Source organism: Hypomesus nipponensis, chromosome 18 (assembly GCF_054491055.1).
Source record: "Hypomesus nipponensis isolate SF chromosome 18, ASM5449105v1, whole genome shotgun sequence".
Lineage (NCBI taxonomy): Eukaryota > Metazoa > Chordata > Actinopteri > Osmeriformes > Osmeridae > Hypomesus > Hypomesus nipponensis.
This window is the reverse complement of record NC_140378.1, coordinates 16355412-16371478: the sequence shown is the minus strand read 5'-3', so window position 1 is coordinate 16371478 and position 16067 is coordinate 16355412. Positions and strand designations below refer to the sequence as shown.

Sequence of the window (16067 nt, the reverse complement as noted above, 5' to 3'; positions counted from 1 at the left end):
TAATTTTGCATGTGTAGAGCATTAGCCCTGTCCCCCTAAGCAAATATTGTATCAAAACCATGCAGAATCCAAGTGATCAATTCCCCCACACACACACACAATACTGTAGCAAAATAATTCAGATCTTCTAACAATTAATAAAATAACTTGATGCAGTTTTATTTAGCCACTGGTCAAATAAGCATTCTTCTTGTCATTATATTGAAAATGTGCCTATTCTCAAAAAAACTAAATATACAGATAAACCTGTATAATTCATGGAAAATATGAAAAATAACTAAAACAAAACTTCAGAATCACCACCATGTGCTGACGAATAAGCTAAACTATCATAATGGTAAGCTTGAAAGGAAAATTCTGTACATACCTAATCTTTTCCCTTCATGTAAAAAAGGAAGAACCTGCCAAGTGATGGATCTTTGTTACATTAACCATTGATAAAGAGTAAGAACAGACAATGACTGTAACAATAAAAATAATACTTATAATAATTTAGTTAACTTAACAGTACTCTATGCAGATGACCTTTATTCTTGTGGGATAGCAAAAACAAAGTCCTGGAGATACGGAGTTTTCCTGCGGTAACGCATTTCTTGAGCATTATCAACATTTTCTAATAACATGCTTCCAGTAAAATTCAAATAGGTTTCAGGTCTTAGGATAACCTGCTTCAAATTCCTCAAGATAAATTATTCTCTAGCAGCCTGTCAAAAAAAAAGAGCTGCAATTGTCTTTTTGCCCAAATGTACCAGTGGTTGTACCACCTGTATCTTTGGTGGCCCCATTCATTTCCCACCATGTCTTTATTTAGAAGACTCCCCCAGCAAGTGGATGATGAGTTCATAGGTGGAGAGCACAATGGCTGTGTTGGGTATCTGTCTGATGAGCTGTGGAATGAGTCCTCTGTAAAAAGCAGCGTAGCCTTCCTCTACTGCCACCAACCTCCCCGTCTGGAAGAAATACTTGTACTTGCTGCCTTCTTCTCGCAGTCTTGTCCGAATTACCTCTGAAAAGATGCAGAGGAACAGTAGAAATGAGATATACACGGCTTGTCAATTCATTGCATATAGGGTAGCACATCCGATCAGTGCTTACCATGGGGGTAGGCTATGCAGGATGCACAGCCTTTTGAAACAGCAGCAGCCATCATCAGACCCAGGAAGACTGATGCTCCTTTCTCTGTGTCACTGTTTGGGGATGTGAAGCGACGCTCAGTTAGGTGTTTCTTCAGCGTCTCATAGATGAGGAAGCAGATCATGGTTTCAGAGATCCCGGCGTAGGACGCGGTGAGGCCTCGGTAGAAACCCCGGATCCCCTCTGTTCTGTAAACGTAGCGGGCACACTGCATTGCATTCATCTTCTTCTCTCCTCGTGCTCTGAAGGGGAGGGCAAAGAATGTCATTTTAGGATGCAAATACATTTTTGTTTTGTTTTTTAAACAAACTGTACTTTTGCGATGCCTGGACGACCCTTCAGAGGACAGCATTTTTTGGTTTCAACCCACTTGGTTAAACCAATACTTAATCTTAGATACTGATTTAGAGTTTTTAAACTAGTTAAAACCAATGTATGACAACTAACAGGTAAAATATTTTGTGTCTCCTATAGAACCATATTGGACCTCATTCATACGATTGCTCATTTGCTCTTAGCTGAGTAAATATAGACTCTTCCTTTCAATGCACCAGGCTGCGTCAGCATGGGTATTTATGGACGGTCACATGCTAGATCATGCGCACCGCCAAGGACTTTCCCTGTCCCTGTCAAAGGTTAAATCACAGACTTGAATGTGGTGACAATAAAACACTACCTAAACCCACCTAGGACTCTTGAACACATGCTGGAATTACAGTCTCATAAAAAGTAACAAATGAAAATAAGTTTGTACACACTTTTTTTCCAACTGCATCCTGGTCTTGACCATCCAGATGGGGTTCATAAGAGAGTTTGTAACAAAGGCTAAATCATGAAAGAAACAAGAGGGGTCACGTTACCACACGGGAATAAATTGTTTTCTGACAGGGGCAGCATATGCTGAGATTGTAGCTTTATGATTTCATTTGATACAAAAGAAGGTGTTGGGACCATTGTCATTCTTCATCCTGCATGTGGAGTTAGTTGTGTCCTAACCGGGGGTTGTATGCAATAAATACACTGTCTCACCTGCAAACCCTGCAGAGGACATGTGCACCACTCCACTGTTGGGAACAAAGATGCCATTGAATGTCTCTTTTGACTTCTTGTAGGCAGCAAAATAGATAGCTCTGGAAATCAAAAAGAGGGTACATTAAAATCTGCAAAAGAATCTAGCTAAATATAGTCCTAAACCTTAGTTAGGCATGAGTCTTTAACAAGGGAGCGTTTTGAAAACAGCACAGTGTGTTTATGTAATCGTCACATGGCTGCTGCAGTGAATCATTACAGTCTGTTCAGTGCAGTCGGTTCACGAGTGCCTGCCCTCACTCGCTCACTCTCTCTTGCTCTCTCTCTCTCTCAGTTACGCTTCTGGAACAACCCGTGTCAGAGCACCAGAATGAGCTGAATAAGCACTGGGCGAGAGAGAGAGAGAGAGGCCTCTGGACCTATTCTGAAAGTGGGCCTTTGAAAGTTGGGCAATGGAGCAGGGGTGCAGCCAAGTCTCTGACCAAAAAGGTGTTTTCTTTCAATAACCACTCATTTATTCTTTGGGCGTCATTTTCAAATGCATCTCCATTAGGCCACTGATTTACTGAGTGCGTCTTAAAACAGTACAGTACATCAAAGCCTGGAACCAAGGTAATCATGCATGAAAGACAAATAAATAATGAATTAAAAGGAAAATCCTATCAGCTCAAAAGATAAATGTGCAATACACTATCTAGCATTTTTCCTGAAACTATGGTATTATGGTCTGTTTTGATTACACCATTTTAGCCCCATTGTGGGGATTCTCACCAAGAATGCTTGAACATCCCTGGTCCCTTGGTTACATTGACATCTTAAAATATTGTGACGGTTGTATGCATGGTTTCTCAACAACGCTACACTGATCAGCAGACATGTTCCTTGTATTTTAAGAAAGGTTCCAGTTTTGCGTCCCATCTCTCAAAGCTTGACAGGAAAGTAGAGCTGAGGGTGGATTTTGATCAAGTAGCACATCAGTATCAACAGGGTGTTACATTGGCCAAAAATCACCCTTCCGAAATGCAGACAATGTTCAGTAGTAGAAATTACCGTGAAGGAGCAACACCAACTAGATTTGGCCCCAGGCCACGGAAAAGAGATCTTGGTCCCTCTTTTTCTAGAATTGACCTGGAACAGAAAACAAATCTACTATAAATTTAAAAACACACACAGGTTAACTGAACACCACATCTATTTGATTATTCCTGAACCTTGTATCTAACAACTGAGCTTATGTCAACTTAACTGAGGCTAAACGTACATGCGTAAATGATCACTAGCGTTTGAGTCAAACCAACGCATTTGTTATGGACAGGCCTCTGCTGTGTACATGTTAGGAGGAGTGCACCATGAACCCTGTGTCCTCTGGTTGGCTGACAAACAGGGTACATCAACACTCCTTAAATTATAACCAGACTGACCTTTATTCCACAAACACACTAACAAGGCTGGGGGGGGGGGGGGGGAGTTGATAACTGATGCCCAAGTTAAGCTCTATAAAGTACACCTGTAACTGTTTGCACATCTCTATCACTTAACACCCATGGTAGAAAATAAATGCAAAAGGGGTTTCAATGGTATAAATGAGTCCGGGTGTCAAAAGCCAATACGGTATTTAGATACCAAAATGGTTTCCTATTGACTCATTGTCAAAGAAAGTGCAGAAATGATCAGTGGAAAAAGCAGGAAAGGGTTAACCTATTCCTGAGCCTCATAGGGAAATTAAACAACCACCGGGGTGATGGATGAAAGATTAAGCAGTCTTTAAAACTAGGCTTAACATTTTAATTGCAACATCCCGAAATTCAAAGAAAAATAAGTCTATCAAGGAAACCGTTACATCGCAAGTTTATGATCTCCAAATCGCTCATCCGAGTCCAGTCCAAACCGGTTTAGGGAAATGGCCCCAGCAGGCCTTGAGGTGAGTAATATGAGACTGTGGCAACGACATCACATGGCACATCTTTTCCCACGTGTTAATTTCTGCACGTAGGGGTGCTGTGGTAACCACCTCCCCAAAACAGGCCTCAGGAGAGGGGCAGACAACTCAATGGGTGCCTGAATTCAAGTGGATGACACGGGTGAGGGATGGCAGGGTATGGTTGGGTAGATGTGAGCAGGGTGGAGGGGTGAAGGGTCTCTTGTCAGACTAGGAGGGGACCTGTTAAATACCACTGTACAGATAGAAACACATTGTTTATTCAGCCTGCTGTGTAGCCACATCTGGCATGAGCAAAAACAACAACATCCCTATGGCAACGTTGCCATGACCACACATGTGGGTATGGATACATAAGCAGGTTCCTTGGCAACTAGCCACTGTGACATCACCATTAACACGCACAGGCAATCTAGAACTGACAGGTCTTTTTTGTTTTGCTTCCCCAAGTCAACATGGTAGGTTAACATTCAAGGTTGTCATTTGTGTCAGCACACAGCAATACCAGGAACAGGATCCAGCTTACCGTAAGACCTGCAGCAGGCCTGGGGTGACCGTCCCTGGTCGGATGACTCCAGCGCCACTGAGGGTGCCCATCTGGACTTGGAAGACTGGCCTAAGCGAAAGACCCGAGGACTGCAACCGGGTTTTCAGCACCTCCAGGGGGCAGGTCATAATTGCTCCCACCGTGCCACTACATCTGGAAAACACCATTTATGCTCAGTTTAATCATCAGAAGGCACACACACAAAATGACCCTCCGAGAACAATTTCAGGATGTGTTGGTAAATTTTTTTTTACATAACACTTGGATTACTCCAGAAATACAGTATTAACAATGTGATTCAAATGTCAGCACTCCATGCGTGTTATTTAACACAGAACATTATTATTATTTTATTTTTTGTGAACTAAAGCCTAGGCCATTATCTATGCTCTTATAAAATACAGTAATTTCCTCTATCAAAAGTTTGTAATTCAGTGAATCCACACCTCTCACTCAAGGTCAGAAGGTTCGTAAGATAAGACTGTTAAAAGGGACAGTGGGGCAATCTTTTTAAACAGTCTGCCTTACAAAAGACAAGCTTAGTACAAGGTAAAGGCAGCTTAGCATAAGTATTCCTTTAGAACGTCTGGAGGACAATGTCCTGTAGTGGACAGGCTAGGGCTGTATCTTCTTTACAAGCTTAAGCTACCCAGTGGGGTATAAACACAGGCAAACTGAGGACAATAATTTGGTTAGGCAACTTTGAATGTAGTCTGACCTGTTTTGCCATAGAAAAATACAGTAGTTAGCAGTCAAGTGAGCTAGCGTTAGTTGTGTCATTTAAAATGTCGTAATAAATAATCTAAATTTTAAACATGTTTCCTAGTACTGTAAGAACCAAGATTCTAGGACAATGGCTGTAGGCTACATTTTCACGCCCAATCATAATGAGAGGAATGTCATATTATGACCGTATACACCTGGTTAGTCTAGCTAACATAAGTGTATTTAAACAAAATGGAAAAATGCCAGCCAACACGTTAAATTGATACTACTATGATTCTAATGCATGCTAAACTACGAAAGGCAGGCTAGTGCAGACTTTGGAGGAGCATATTATGCAACATTGACGTGAGGACATATTCTAAGGTCAGACTACGAACAGAATCTGCCACTTGCCAGACATCTCAGGACCCTGGCAAAATAAAGTACCAATAGCTCCAGGTGAAACATGTTTATATTTATTGCTCAACAATCGTGTCATAACATACGAGTTATTTGTGTTTAAATTAATGGTACGCTGTTCAACTGTCAATGACTCACGAGCTAGTCTCATTTAGCAACGTTAGCTCGCTACGCTAGCTAGCAATAGCTGGCCATAGTCTTCAAGGCAGAGTACTAATCACCCACGCAGCCGATCGACTATCTCACATCGTATGTCTGTGTAATGTATGTAGAGAACAGTTAGCTCTCGTTCACTTGTAGTTTATACTACGCTAATTAGTTAGCTTAGCTGTGCGTGTGCTAGTTTTAAGACACCGGCCGGTAGTGTTTTACACTAAGCGATCTAGCAACATGTAAGAGTTATTTAAGATGCCTTTGTCTGAAAGTTTAGCACCACTAACACTAACAGAGAATTCTAGCTTCAAAACGGAATGCTTTAACAAGATATAGCTAGCTAGCTAGCTATACAATGTTGTTCCACGACACCAACACGTTTCACTCGCGGAAATAGTGAGAGGATATAGCCTACGATAAATACATTTTGGTAGGAGGACCTTCCGCATACTGCTTAACGTTATTTTTAGAATTAACACAAAAAAACACTTACCCCCCTGCGAAGAGATGCAATAGTGTGTCTTTTTGCACCATTTTTAATCTTTGACCATACTCCTTTTGTGCCTCTCAATGTAAGTAAGGCAAGCTGAAACAGCTGGCCTGCTCAGTCGCAGCCGGTGTCCGGGTTTATGCGTTCCCCGTCAGTCCTGCGCAGTTTGCATAGAAAATACATGCGTCATGGGGGCTGGTCAGGGGTGTTGTTCATGACGTAAGCATGGTATAACCAGGCTCTGGTATAACCTTTCAATTGTTGGATCAAAACAACACAGGTTTAAAGGAATATCATACAATGTACAGTGGCTTTGTTTTCTTTTTCTAGAAGGCCAATAACTATGTATTAATTGAACATGGGAAAGAGGGCAAATCTTCCCTAGGCCAGTTGTATACAAATAAATGGACAGGCCAAAATCTAGACGACTTTATAAACAATAAACAGATACAAAACAATTCTAAACAATTCTTTGAATTAAAATTGACATCAGATGTCTTTTATAGTAATCACAGTTTTTTTTTCTGAGGGAATAAGGTAATATTTGGAAGAATGTGGCAGGTCCCTTATGAAATACAAGCATTATTTCAGATCATGTTGAATAGATGGCATGTCAGAATGTTAACCTGAACAGCTAATTTAACCGTATTCAAATGTATTCATGATGTTAGTGGCACTGGGCTGCTGGACTAAGAACATACTGGTAACACAGGTTCTGTGTATCCTGTAAATACTTCAGTTTTCATATTGTTTAAACACACCATCACCTCTTTTATTCAACAGCCAGCTCACATTACCAAGAAAATAGAGGCGAACAGTGTCAACTATGGGTAAACATGACACCATACTTCTCACAGTGGCATCTCACATGGCATTATGGACTCACAGCCAATGGGAAGTGGAGGTGTGTATCATGAAGTAACTGAGTGACTCGGGCTCATTCACACATATCTGTATGGGTTTAACATACTGATAAAAAGTGACCAGATAGTGTCTGGAAATGTTTACAGTGACCACATGTAGCTGTGTGTCAAAACATTTTCTTATAATTTATTCCTGGGGGGAATTTTAGAAAGCAGGTTATGCGTAAGTTTAACTATCCATCTGATACCGCAATGTTGCTGTGTGTCAGCTGGAGAGAACTTGAATAAAAAAAAATATTGAATACTTAATATTGAAATTTAAACACCACCGAATGTCTTTTGAATTCACCTTATTAAAATTTTAATTTATTACAATGTAAAAAATAACTAAATCAGATCCCCAAATTCTAGGTTTGGAAATTCAGGTTGCTCAAATGCAAACAGTAAAATTCAGATCACAAAAACAATTCAAGCTTCAGAAGTTCAAATTGAACAAAATTCAGGCCGTTGACATTCGAATTGCAAAATTCAGATTTTAAAAAATGGAGCTGAAAAATTCAGATTGCAACATTCGGGATACCTCAGACCGAGGCCTCTCTCCTCAGACAGGCTGTGGTTGTAGTATGATTGATCTGCATGTATGCATGTATGACTGCCTGCAGCTACACTTGGATGAGAGGGGCCAGAGGAGAGAGAGGTCTGCAGTTGGACCCTTCTCGGAGAAGTGAGATGGTTCGATTGCATTCAGGCTCGATTGCAACATCTGGGATACCAAGGATAGGTAAGGCAATCTTTTTTTTGGATTTGAATTTCACCATCCGAATTTGAGCAGTTTGGATTTTCCAATCTTTAATTTTTTTATCAGATTTTTTCACATTACAACAAAATTCATATTTCAATTTTAAATAGGTGAATTCAAAACCAACAAATTCAGTGGTGTTTAAATATTAAGTATTCAATGCCTTTTAAAATTGAAAACATGTCACTGATTTGCTTCCATAGCAAGCAATCTTCCACATCCTCAATCAGTATTGGACAGCGCATCGTTTTGGGGCTTTATCGTTCGGTTTCATATGACACACCTGATTCTAATGAATGGGTTGTTATGAAGCACAACAGAAGCCTGATTAATTAATTTAAATCAAGTGTGTTTAGCAGGGAAAGATCTACAAACATGCACTGTCCTTGTAGGTCCCGCGGACCAGGTTTGAGGAACACCATTTTAGGCCATGCTGGATATGTCATCAACCTGCTTTCTGGAATACCCCCCAGGTTAACTCTGAACCTTAGCAGTGGTAGAAGCATTGGATTTCCTTATTAAGCTAGGAGAATTACTGAAGAGATCAGCCCTTTGGCTTCACACGTCAACATGAGTAAGCAGCAGTCTGGCAAGATTAAACATTTTCTTCATGCTCTTATAAAAGCAGTTGTTTGCCAAAGTAGTATTCACTCTCCATGTCCAGCACCCTCTCAATCCAAGAGAAAATAAAGTAGAGTTGATGCAAAACAATTTATGATCAACGTTTACTAGGTAGTTACAATCTACATCAAATAATACAAACAAAATGAACAACTGCAAGCTAGGGTGAGCAAGTGTGCTGTACAACTTATTCATGCTTTGCCCTATGATAAACAAGGAGTACATCTGCACATGAAAAAATCCTACTATAAAAATGTATTGATGGGTATTTTGCAATATCTTGTTGACAACCCCCCCCCCCCCCCCTCCCCTCCATAGTGAATGGACTGGTCCGGATGATCACTGCACTGTATATTACAATGCATGCACACAAACAAGAAATGGGTTACCTATTTAAAAAGGCACCATATCAGACCTGCTTTTACAGCTCCCAAATTAATATTTAATAATCACTACTGTCCTGTATATATGCCATAAGCAAGGAGTGACAACAATGAACATGTTCAAAAACTTTTGTACAATAATTGTATTGCTTGGCCAACATAAAAAATAAAAAAATAAACTCCTGCTGCTTGCATGCTACAATTGACCACAATATTTCTTTTTGTACTTTGTTAATAAACAGCTCTTGGGTAATGGAATTGTGTTCACAGTCTAGGGTGCCCCAACAGTATAGAAACAGGCACTTTAAATATTGCAGAGAGAACCTGATAGGGAGAACTATAACCTCTCTGCACTAACGTACCAACACTTGAGTTTTACTGTGACAAACTGAAGTCAGATACTCTGTCCAGGAAACCCAACAACTGTGCAGCATATACAGAGAGCTATAGACTCAGCATAGATAGCCCAAACACCATATCCTAGCATTGAGTGGGTTGTGAACAGTAACCTGGCGTATTCTGGAAAATGTTCTAAAAAGACAGACAACAAATCTGATTTTGAACATTTCACCAAGTGGAAATGTACAGTTTAAAAGGAGAACAGCACCACCCTGTGGTCAGAAACAATGCTGACATACCCCAACTAATCTCTGACAGAGACTAGCATGTCAATAGAAACTATTCTAACTAGCAGGATATCATTTACGCAGCCACCATTATTAAAATTTCAGTATAGAGGTCTGGGTTAAAGCAGAGGTACCATCAAGCTCAATTCACTGAAGAGACTGGAAGAGGACTGGCCAAAAGGCCTGTCACCATCTGGTCAGTATCTGCATAGTTTTCAGCCCATCACACACACACAAGTCCCACTTATGATTGTAGTAAGCCATAAAAACAGGATCATTATTTTAAAAACTAAGACACCAGTAACCCCATCCAACCTGGGTGTGCTCAGGGATTTAGGTTAAAAACAGCCCTTAGTTCCGGGTGAGCCCCGAGTCAGTTCTGGAGGAACTAGGTTCCTCGCCCTCCCACAGAGAGACAACAAAGAGGGCGACAGCAGGGCGTGTGCAGTGTCGTTTCACGTGGCAGCGAGAGGTCATTGGTAGAGTAGGTAGTTCTTGAGGGAAGCTGGTAGGGGCAGGCCATGGATCTCTCCCAGACGCTCCCTCCCCAGCGCCACCCTCACAGAACGCCTGCAGAGGTCCATCAACGGGAGGGGCTCAGCTGTGGGCAGAGGACACAAACACTGTCACTTACAAAATTAACCAAACAACTGTCATTTACAATCCATTCATAAGGGGTTTTAGAGACACATTTCAGGTATTGGTTCAGCTGGGCTGTTAGAGGGCGGGGACAGTTGTGTATTGTCCTTTCCTTCAGATAACCCATGTCCAAGCTGAAACATACATTTCAAAATTGTGTCAAGCTACCCCAATCCCCATGTGACATCAGGATGAAGAAGTGTTATGGCCCTGACACATACTCCATACTAATGTACAGCAAGGTTACACTACACCATGTTCCTGCTGTCTCTGGGCCATGGGTTGAGGAGATTAAACAAATTATGTAATGGCACCTTTACCAGGTGTGGTCTTGGCAGGTTTGCATAATAGTTGGACAAGGGGTTTGGCAAACTGTACTTTGGTGCCCTGTGGTAACCTCAATCTGCAGGTTTTCATTAAACCAATCCTTGGGCGTCACACCCATGTTCATTGCATCAATAAACACTGAAACCGGGTCCATGACCTAGTTATAAAATGACTGCCGTGGCCAACGTGCAGCCACTGTTACTCAAGCTTCCCTTGAGGAAGGCAGAAGAATGAAGGATTAGGACACAGTACAGGCAGGCAGAGATGTCAGTGTGGCTGGTACTTACGATCGAGTCCATTTATGTACCGGATTCGGATTTCACAGTGTCCCCACACTGCACTAACGACAGGATACAGTTTCCTGCCCTTCAGTCCTCGAAAAGCAACTCCTAGATACTGTCCGTCCACAATGTAACTAAGAGTCCCCTCGTCCATGTCCAAAACTACCAAGAAGGAGTCAGGCACTATGAAGGTCTCGTCTGACTCCAGGAAGGCTGGGTAGGTTTTCCCTGTCTGGTTCTTGCCGTCATGGAATAGTTTATTCCTCCCCAGGTCCCAGCCCCAGGACTCATGGTTGTTCCCTATCAGGGCCGTGTAGCCTACAGAGTGCAGTGGAGCTTCACCCGTTGCCACGCCAACCACGGCATGCGTGCCCCGCTGCCGCATGGCCCAGCTGATCTCCCAGACGTGCAGTCCCCGGGTGTAGCCCACCCGACCCCGGATGGCGTCCGTGCTCTGGGCCACGGGATGACGGTGGAACACCAGCTTGTTGTCGTCCTTGACGAAGATGTTGAGGGAGCGGTCGTCGTTGTTCCACGAGTGCTGCACCTGGGCTTCCTGGTTGACCTGGGGCATGTCCAGCAGCAGGTCCAGCCGAGACGGCTTTGTGTGGTCCAGGGCCTGCAGCTCCAGCTTTAGGGGCCGAAACGCTGGATCCCGCATGTCGATAGTTTTAATGCCGCCTGGGACTTTCTGCCCCATGCTCCGGGTGGTTAGACCAGTTCCCTCCTCTCCACCTCCTCAAAACGAAGAAAAAGGGAGGGGGAACAAATCAGTTTGTGCCCCTTTGCTCTCCACCTCCCACCACCCGTTTACCCAATCAGGGGACTGACTTTGGTCCTGGCGTTACTAGTTGCTAGGAAACTGGGGTCAGGCTAGGTGTTGGTTTAGCCCACCTAGAGAGATTAGACAAAAGATGAGAAGAAAACGTTAATCATTACACACATACACTACTTGTATAGGAAGACGACCTTCAAAAGGCATCAAAGACACAGCGGCACCACTACAGGGGAGTATTCGGTTCAGTGGGTTAATGGCCCTGAAATCTTCACCATGACCTCATCTGATGAGAAAACACAAGGTACATAGAGTACAGTGTGCAGATGCAACAGTGCATGTTTGTTTTTCATAATGGTTGGTGTTAACCCACAAGAGACTTTCACTGTCTGATATTCGAAACACAAGTAGTTTCACATCTATGTGATCCCAAGGTAATACAAGATTGAGACTTCCTGAAATTGAGCAATGAAATTGAAAGAACACTGTTCTGATCAAAACAAGTAAACTTAAATCAGCCACTGCGCGCGCATACATATGCATAAAGAGAGAGTGTGTAAAAGAATGTTGAGCAGTACTTGGGAAGGAAGATGTCACTGTCAAACGCATTACAACCTCAAACTGACAATGACAATCAAAACTTCACAGCAAACAAGAGCAGTGATTTCAAAATCTTACACCGTTTCAATCATGAGGAAGCCTTTATGATTCACACCGTCTAGCCAGTTCTCCTTAAAAACAAAATACAAAAATGCCCACACTGTTGTGCTACACACCATGTTCGCCAGCCAGTCTAAAACCAAAAACCAACCATTTCCAAAAATACACAATATGGCAAAAAAAAAAAATCCATCCATTTCCTCTTACATAGTTGTCTAGTCAGAAGATACAGGAAACGCAATAATAAAATGTCTGGCCTAAAAATATAAAACATGCTATGGCAGTGTTTTCAAGGGAAACATTTGTGGTCCAGTCTTTGCCACCAATTGTCAAACTGGCAGGGGATTTGGTTGTAGACCTCAAGAGTTGGCGCCGTATGTCTGATGAGAACCGGACAAACTATACTTTACATCTGTGACAATAATGTGACTGCATTTTATAACGCAACTAGATCAAGAACACTGACTCATAAGCCATCAATACCGGCACGCCTTTTGCATGTTGTGCACTCTGACGCTTGTAATTGATTCTTCATTTCATACCCCAACAAAAAAAGAAAAGGAAAACCCTACAGTTATAGTGTACATCTGTCCCTGTTGCTATGCCATTCAGGGAACTGTGATACGTTGAAAACTGGCTGCTGGGAAGGCCCCTCTAATTAAATTGTAGACAAGAGTTCATTGAGAAGTGTTTTGGCTCTTTTTCTAATGCAAGTAAACAACCATTTAAATGGGTCATGTCTCCTCAGTGATGACAAAACAGGAGGGAAGGAAAAGCAAGCAGCGGGTGGTCAGCCTCTGAATGTAAACAATCTCTTTTTCAATGCCTGTCCAGCCTTCAGGGAGAGTGAAACATGTTCATTTGTACACTGACACTGTGTTGAAATGTAACCATTTTCCCCTCAGTCCACTGCTGATAACTACACATCCTCAACATTCATAGTAAACAATGTTCAGAAACAGTCACAACCTCTAAAGAATTTGATCCTTTGTCGCTTCAATCCTTGGAAAGGTAGCAGGGGCTTGTGTCTCGGTATTTGGGCAGGAGTCCGACAGCCAGTTGGGGGTTCGCGGGCCCCTAGGTAGTGAGCTGATTGAAATGCCGGAGAGGCCTTGGTAGATTAGCTGAGCCGAAGCACCACTTGTCTTCTGCAAAAGCTCACGTTTTAAACTTGTAATAAAAACTTGTTATTTCAACCCACGCCTTGGTATGTGTGATTCATTAGTTGGATTGTTTGTATCGTGGAGTTTTCAATGGACAACTAATATTCCCATCCAGACTACCCATTTAGTAATTTTTCAATTAATCTGAAGAATTCCACTGAAATTCTGAGTAGTACAATTAAAACTGGCATGAGTAGATCAAGGTACAAAGCATTTTAAGAGTTACCATGGTTCTACAGACAGATTACCTCAGTAGCGTTGTCAGGACCACCTGCATGCAATTGGATCAATTAGACGAGATTAAAATCTGCATTGCCAACCTTTATGGCATAACAGCCTACATATTTTCGACCTCATTTACGGGTACTAAATGTAGTTATTAACCTAACCACTTTCGCTTGTAGCTACTGTGATAGAATCCTGTGGGTATAGCCTAGCTTTCACAATTGGGCCAGGATGAGTCCTTGCGCGAACATTCGGTCAGCACGCGCCAACAACAATCAATGTTGACTTGTAACATTGAAGGCTATGCAATCGTTCCGCGTATGGCTACTTTGTTACACAGGAAGTACATCGTTAACATTTTAGCCACACACAGGCGCGGCACAAAAACACAATCTCCTAACATTCCAACGACAATTATGATGACATTACAGCTAAAATGTGTGTTTTACAAATTCTGTACTGCAACAAGCAACATTTTATAGCCATATCGAACATAATGAGCAGAGAAAACCATGAACAAACTTGAAAATCCACGCTAAAAGGCACCGTATATATCATAAGCGGATATCAAACTCACCTTGGCAAGAGTCTTATAAAAACAATAAAATAACAGATATAATGCTAATATGTGACTTCTCATTCCCGGCCTACTCCATGGCTGCTCGTTTCATCCCTGCTCCTCTTTCCTCTTTTGGGTTGAACATGAATTAGGTAAAATGATGGCTGCTGTAACATCTATCCAGTCACGTGGTAAATAGCTCCCAGCTGCTGTACTAGATTAGGACCTCCCTTGGACGTCTTGACCGTAGAAATAGCCTACTATATAGCCTAATGGAGTATACAATGGTCGTTATGTTAAGGACTGGAGAGCACGGGTGGATATAATTTGACGCTCATTATGAGTAACTTGACTTTTCACAAACGTTGCAGTGTTTGTAAATACTTCCTGACCAAGAAGTTGTAGAAGGCCAAGTATATTAATTAAAACTTTACTTTTGGATTGGGCCATCAAAATTGATGAAAGTTGCGAAATGTAAAAAAGATTATACATTTTCTTAGCACAATGTGTAGATTATTATTTAAATAACAAATTGGACGGTTTTGCAACGTCAATGTACGCTGTACAGGTGTTGTCGGAAATATGTTATTTTTAAATGTTGAGAGAAATAAAGATTTATTTAACCTTTTGCAAAAATGAATATTACAAAAATATTGAAAAATATAGGCCATAATGTTTGACTATGTAATTTGACCCAGATGCACCATAACATAATTGGACGCGATGTTTAATTATTGATATAGGCCAACCAATATTGCAATGTGTGTTCATTCATCCAGTTTAAAAGTCTCTCAACTGATGTCAGAAGGATGCATCCGTGGATGGGAAGTGACGAGTTGAAAATCCCCTAGTGCTCACTCCCAGGCAGAGTGTCCTGTAAAGTAAAGCCATCCTGGTAGAATTGAATTCACTCAGAGGTAAAGAAATATATGATGTAAAAAAGTGATGGTAGAGGGTCAATCAAGATGAATCACTTTCATCCCTTATAAATCAAGTAAAGCAGGGGTGATGTCATCCCATTGAATTTATATCTCTGCATACAGGCGAATGCATGTCCTGATGAGTCAGTGAAAAGAGTGTACCAGCATCTTCCTGAAACAGTGGCGTGCCACAGTGTGATATCGTGTTAATCTGTTGCCATCTAGTGGCTGTATCCCACACATTCATCCGAATACAATTTCGTTTATGATTGACGCTGAATTGAATTTTGTATACATTCTGTCAAGAATTACAGTCACTAGACATGAGGACACACAAACACAAGTGGCATAAGACAGCAACTATTTGGATAAACCAAACCTATCCTGTGCTTTCCATGAAGAGACATAGGGTCTGCTCTGCGGAATATTTCACAGAAACTTCTTGCCTTACCAACAAATTACATATTTTTGATAAAATTATTACATTTTACAAATTATCTAAGCTAATATATCATACAAACAATCCTATTGATATTACTTTGACAACCACCATAACCTAGCACGCAAATGACCTTATTTATCCACTGAGCATCGTGTCTGAAGGTAATATGGCTCATTTTACATCTCTAGCAGAGAGTATAGCTCAATGACTTGAATTACCCTCTGCTCAGCTGTCTGAGAGAAAAAATGCAATTTTCCTGTTGGGCCAGAGTGCAAAGTGCTGAGGAGGGTGATATCTCCGGCCAAGCCATGGCGATCCACACGCTGTGGGAGGAGTACAGACATGCTTACTGCCTGCCTTTTAAAAA

The 16067-nt window shown here is 41.6% G+C and overlaps 2 protein-coding genes and 1 long non-coding RNA gene across 5 annotated transcripts; 1 reads left to right on the top strand and 2 right to left on the bottom strand.

Moving 5' to 3' along the window:
* Positions 1-134: 134 nt before the first annotated feature.
* Positions 135-6578, bottom strand: slc25a33 (solute carrier family 25 member 33). The gene is made up of 7 exons (XM_084679543.1): positions 6421-6578; positions 4629-4802; positions 3214-3291; positions 2164-2264; positions 1893-1959; positions 1096-1376; positions 135-1006 (listed from the first exon to the last, which is right to left on the bottom strand). Exons 1-7 carry the CDS (start codon positions 6459-6461, stop codon positions 804-806), a joined length of 945 nt encoding a protein of 314 aa, XP_084535669.1. The 5' UTR covers positions 6462-6578; the 3' UTR covers positions 135-803.
* LOC146252413 (uncharacterized) lies at positions 4156-9285 on the top strand. 3 transcript variants are annotated; one of them, XR_014732022.1, is made up of 6 exons: positions 4156-4244; positions 4595-4887; positions 7201-7321; positions 7943-8061; positions 8472-8653; positions 9019-9285. It is a non-coding gene; the product is annotated as an uncharacterized LOC146252413 (long non-coding RNA). The 3 variants fall into 3 exon arrangements; XR_014732021.1 differs by lacking the exon at positions 8472-8653; XR_014732020.1 differs by lacking the exon at positions 9019-9285 and having other exon boundaries at positions 8472-8992.
* Positions 9280-14535, bottom strand: spsb1 (splA/ryanodine receptor domain and SOCS box containing 1). The gene is made up of 4 exons (XM_084679544.1): positions 14357-14535; positions 11788-11850; positions 10963-11694; positions 9280-10310 (listed from the first exon to the last, which is right to left on the bottom strand). Exons 3-4 carry the CDS (start codon positions 11654-11656, stop codon positions 10183-10185), a joined length of 822 nt encoding a protein of 273 aa, XP_084535670.1. The 5' UTR covers positions 11657-11694; positions 11788-11850; positions 14357-14535; the 3' UTR covers positions 9280-10182.
* Between the last annotated feature and the right edge of the window lie 1532 nt (positions 14536-16067).

Excerpts from the sequence above, each read along its gene's own strand:
- slc25a33 (XM_084679543.1), bottom strand. The coding sequence starts at position 6,461 with ATGGTGCAAAAAGACACACTATTGCATCTCTTCGCAGGGGG. Across the intron at positions 4,803-6,420 it reads TTGCATCTCTTCGCAGGGGG|ATGTAGTGGCACGGTGGGAG; the intron begins GTAAGTGTTTTT and ends GGTGTTTTCCAG. Across the intron at positions 2,265-3,213 it reads GTTGGTGTTGCTCCTTCACG|AGCTATCTATTTTGCTGCCT; the intron begins GTAATTTCTACT and ends TTTGATTTCCAG.
- spsb1 (XM_084679544.1), bottom strand. The coding sequence starts at position 11,656 with ATGGGGCAGAAAGTCCCAGGCGGCATTAAAACTATCGACATGCGGGAT. Across the intron at positions 10,311-10,962 it reads GTACATAAATGGACTCGATC|CTGAGCCCCTCCCGTTGATG; the intron begins GTAAGTACCAGC and ends CTCTGCCCACAG.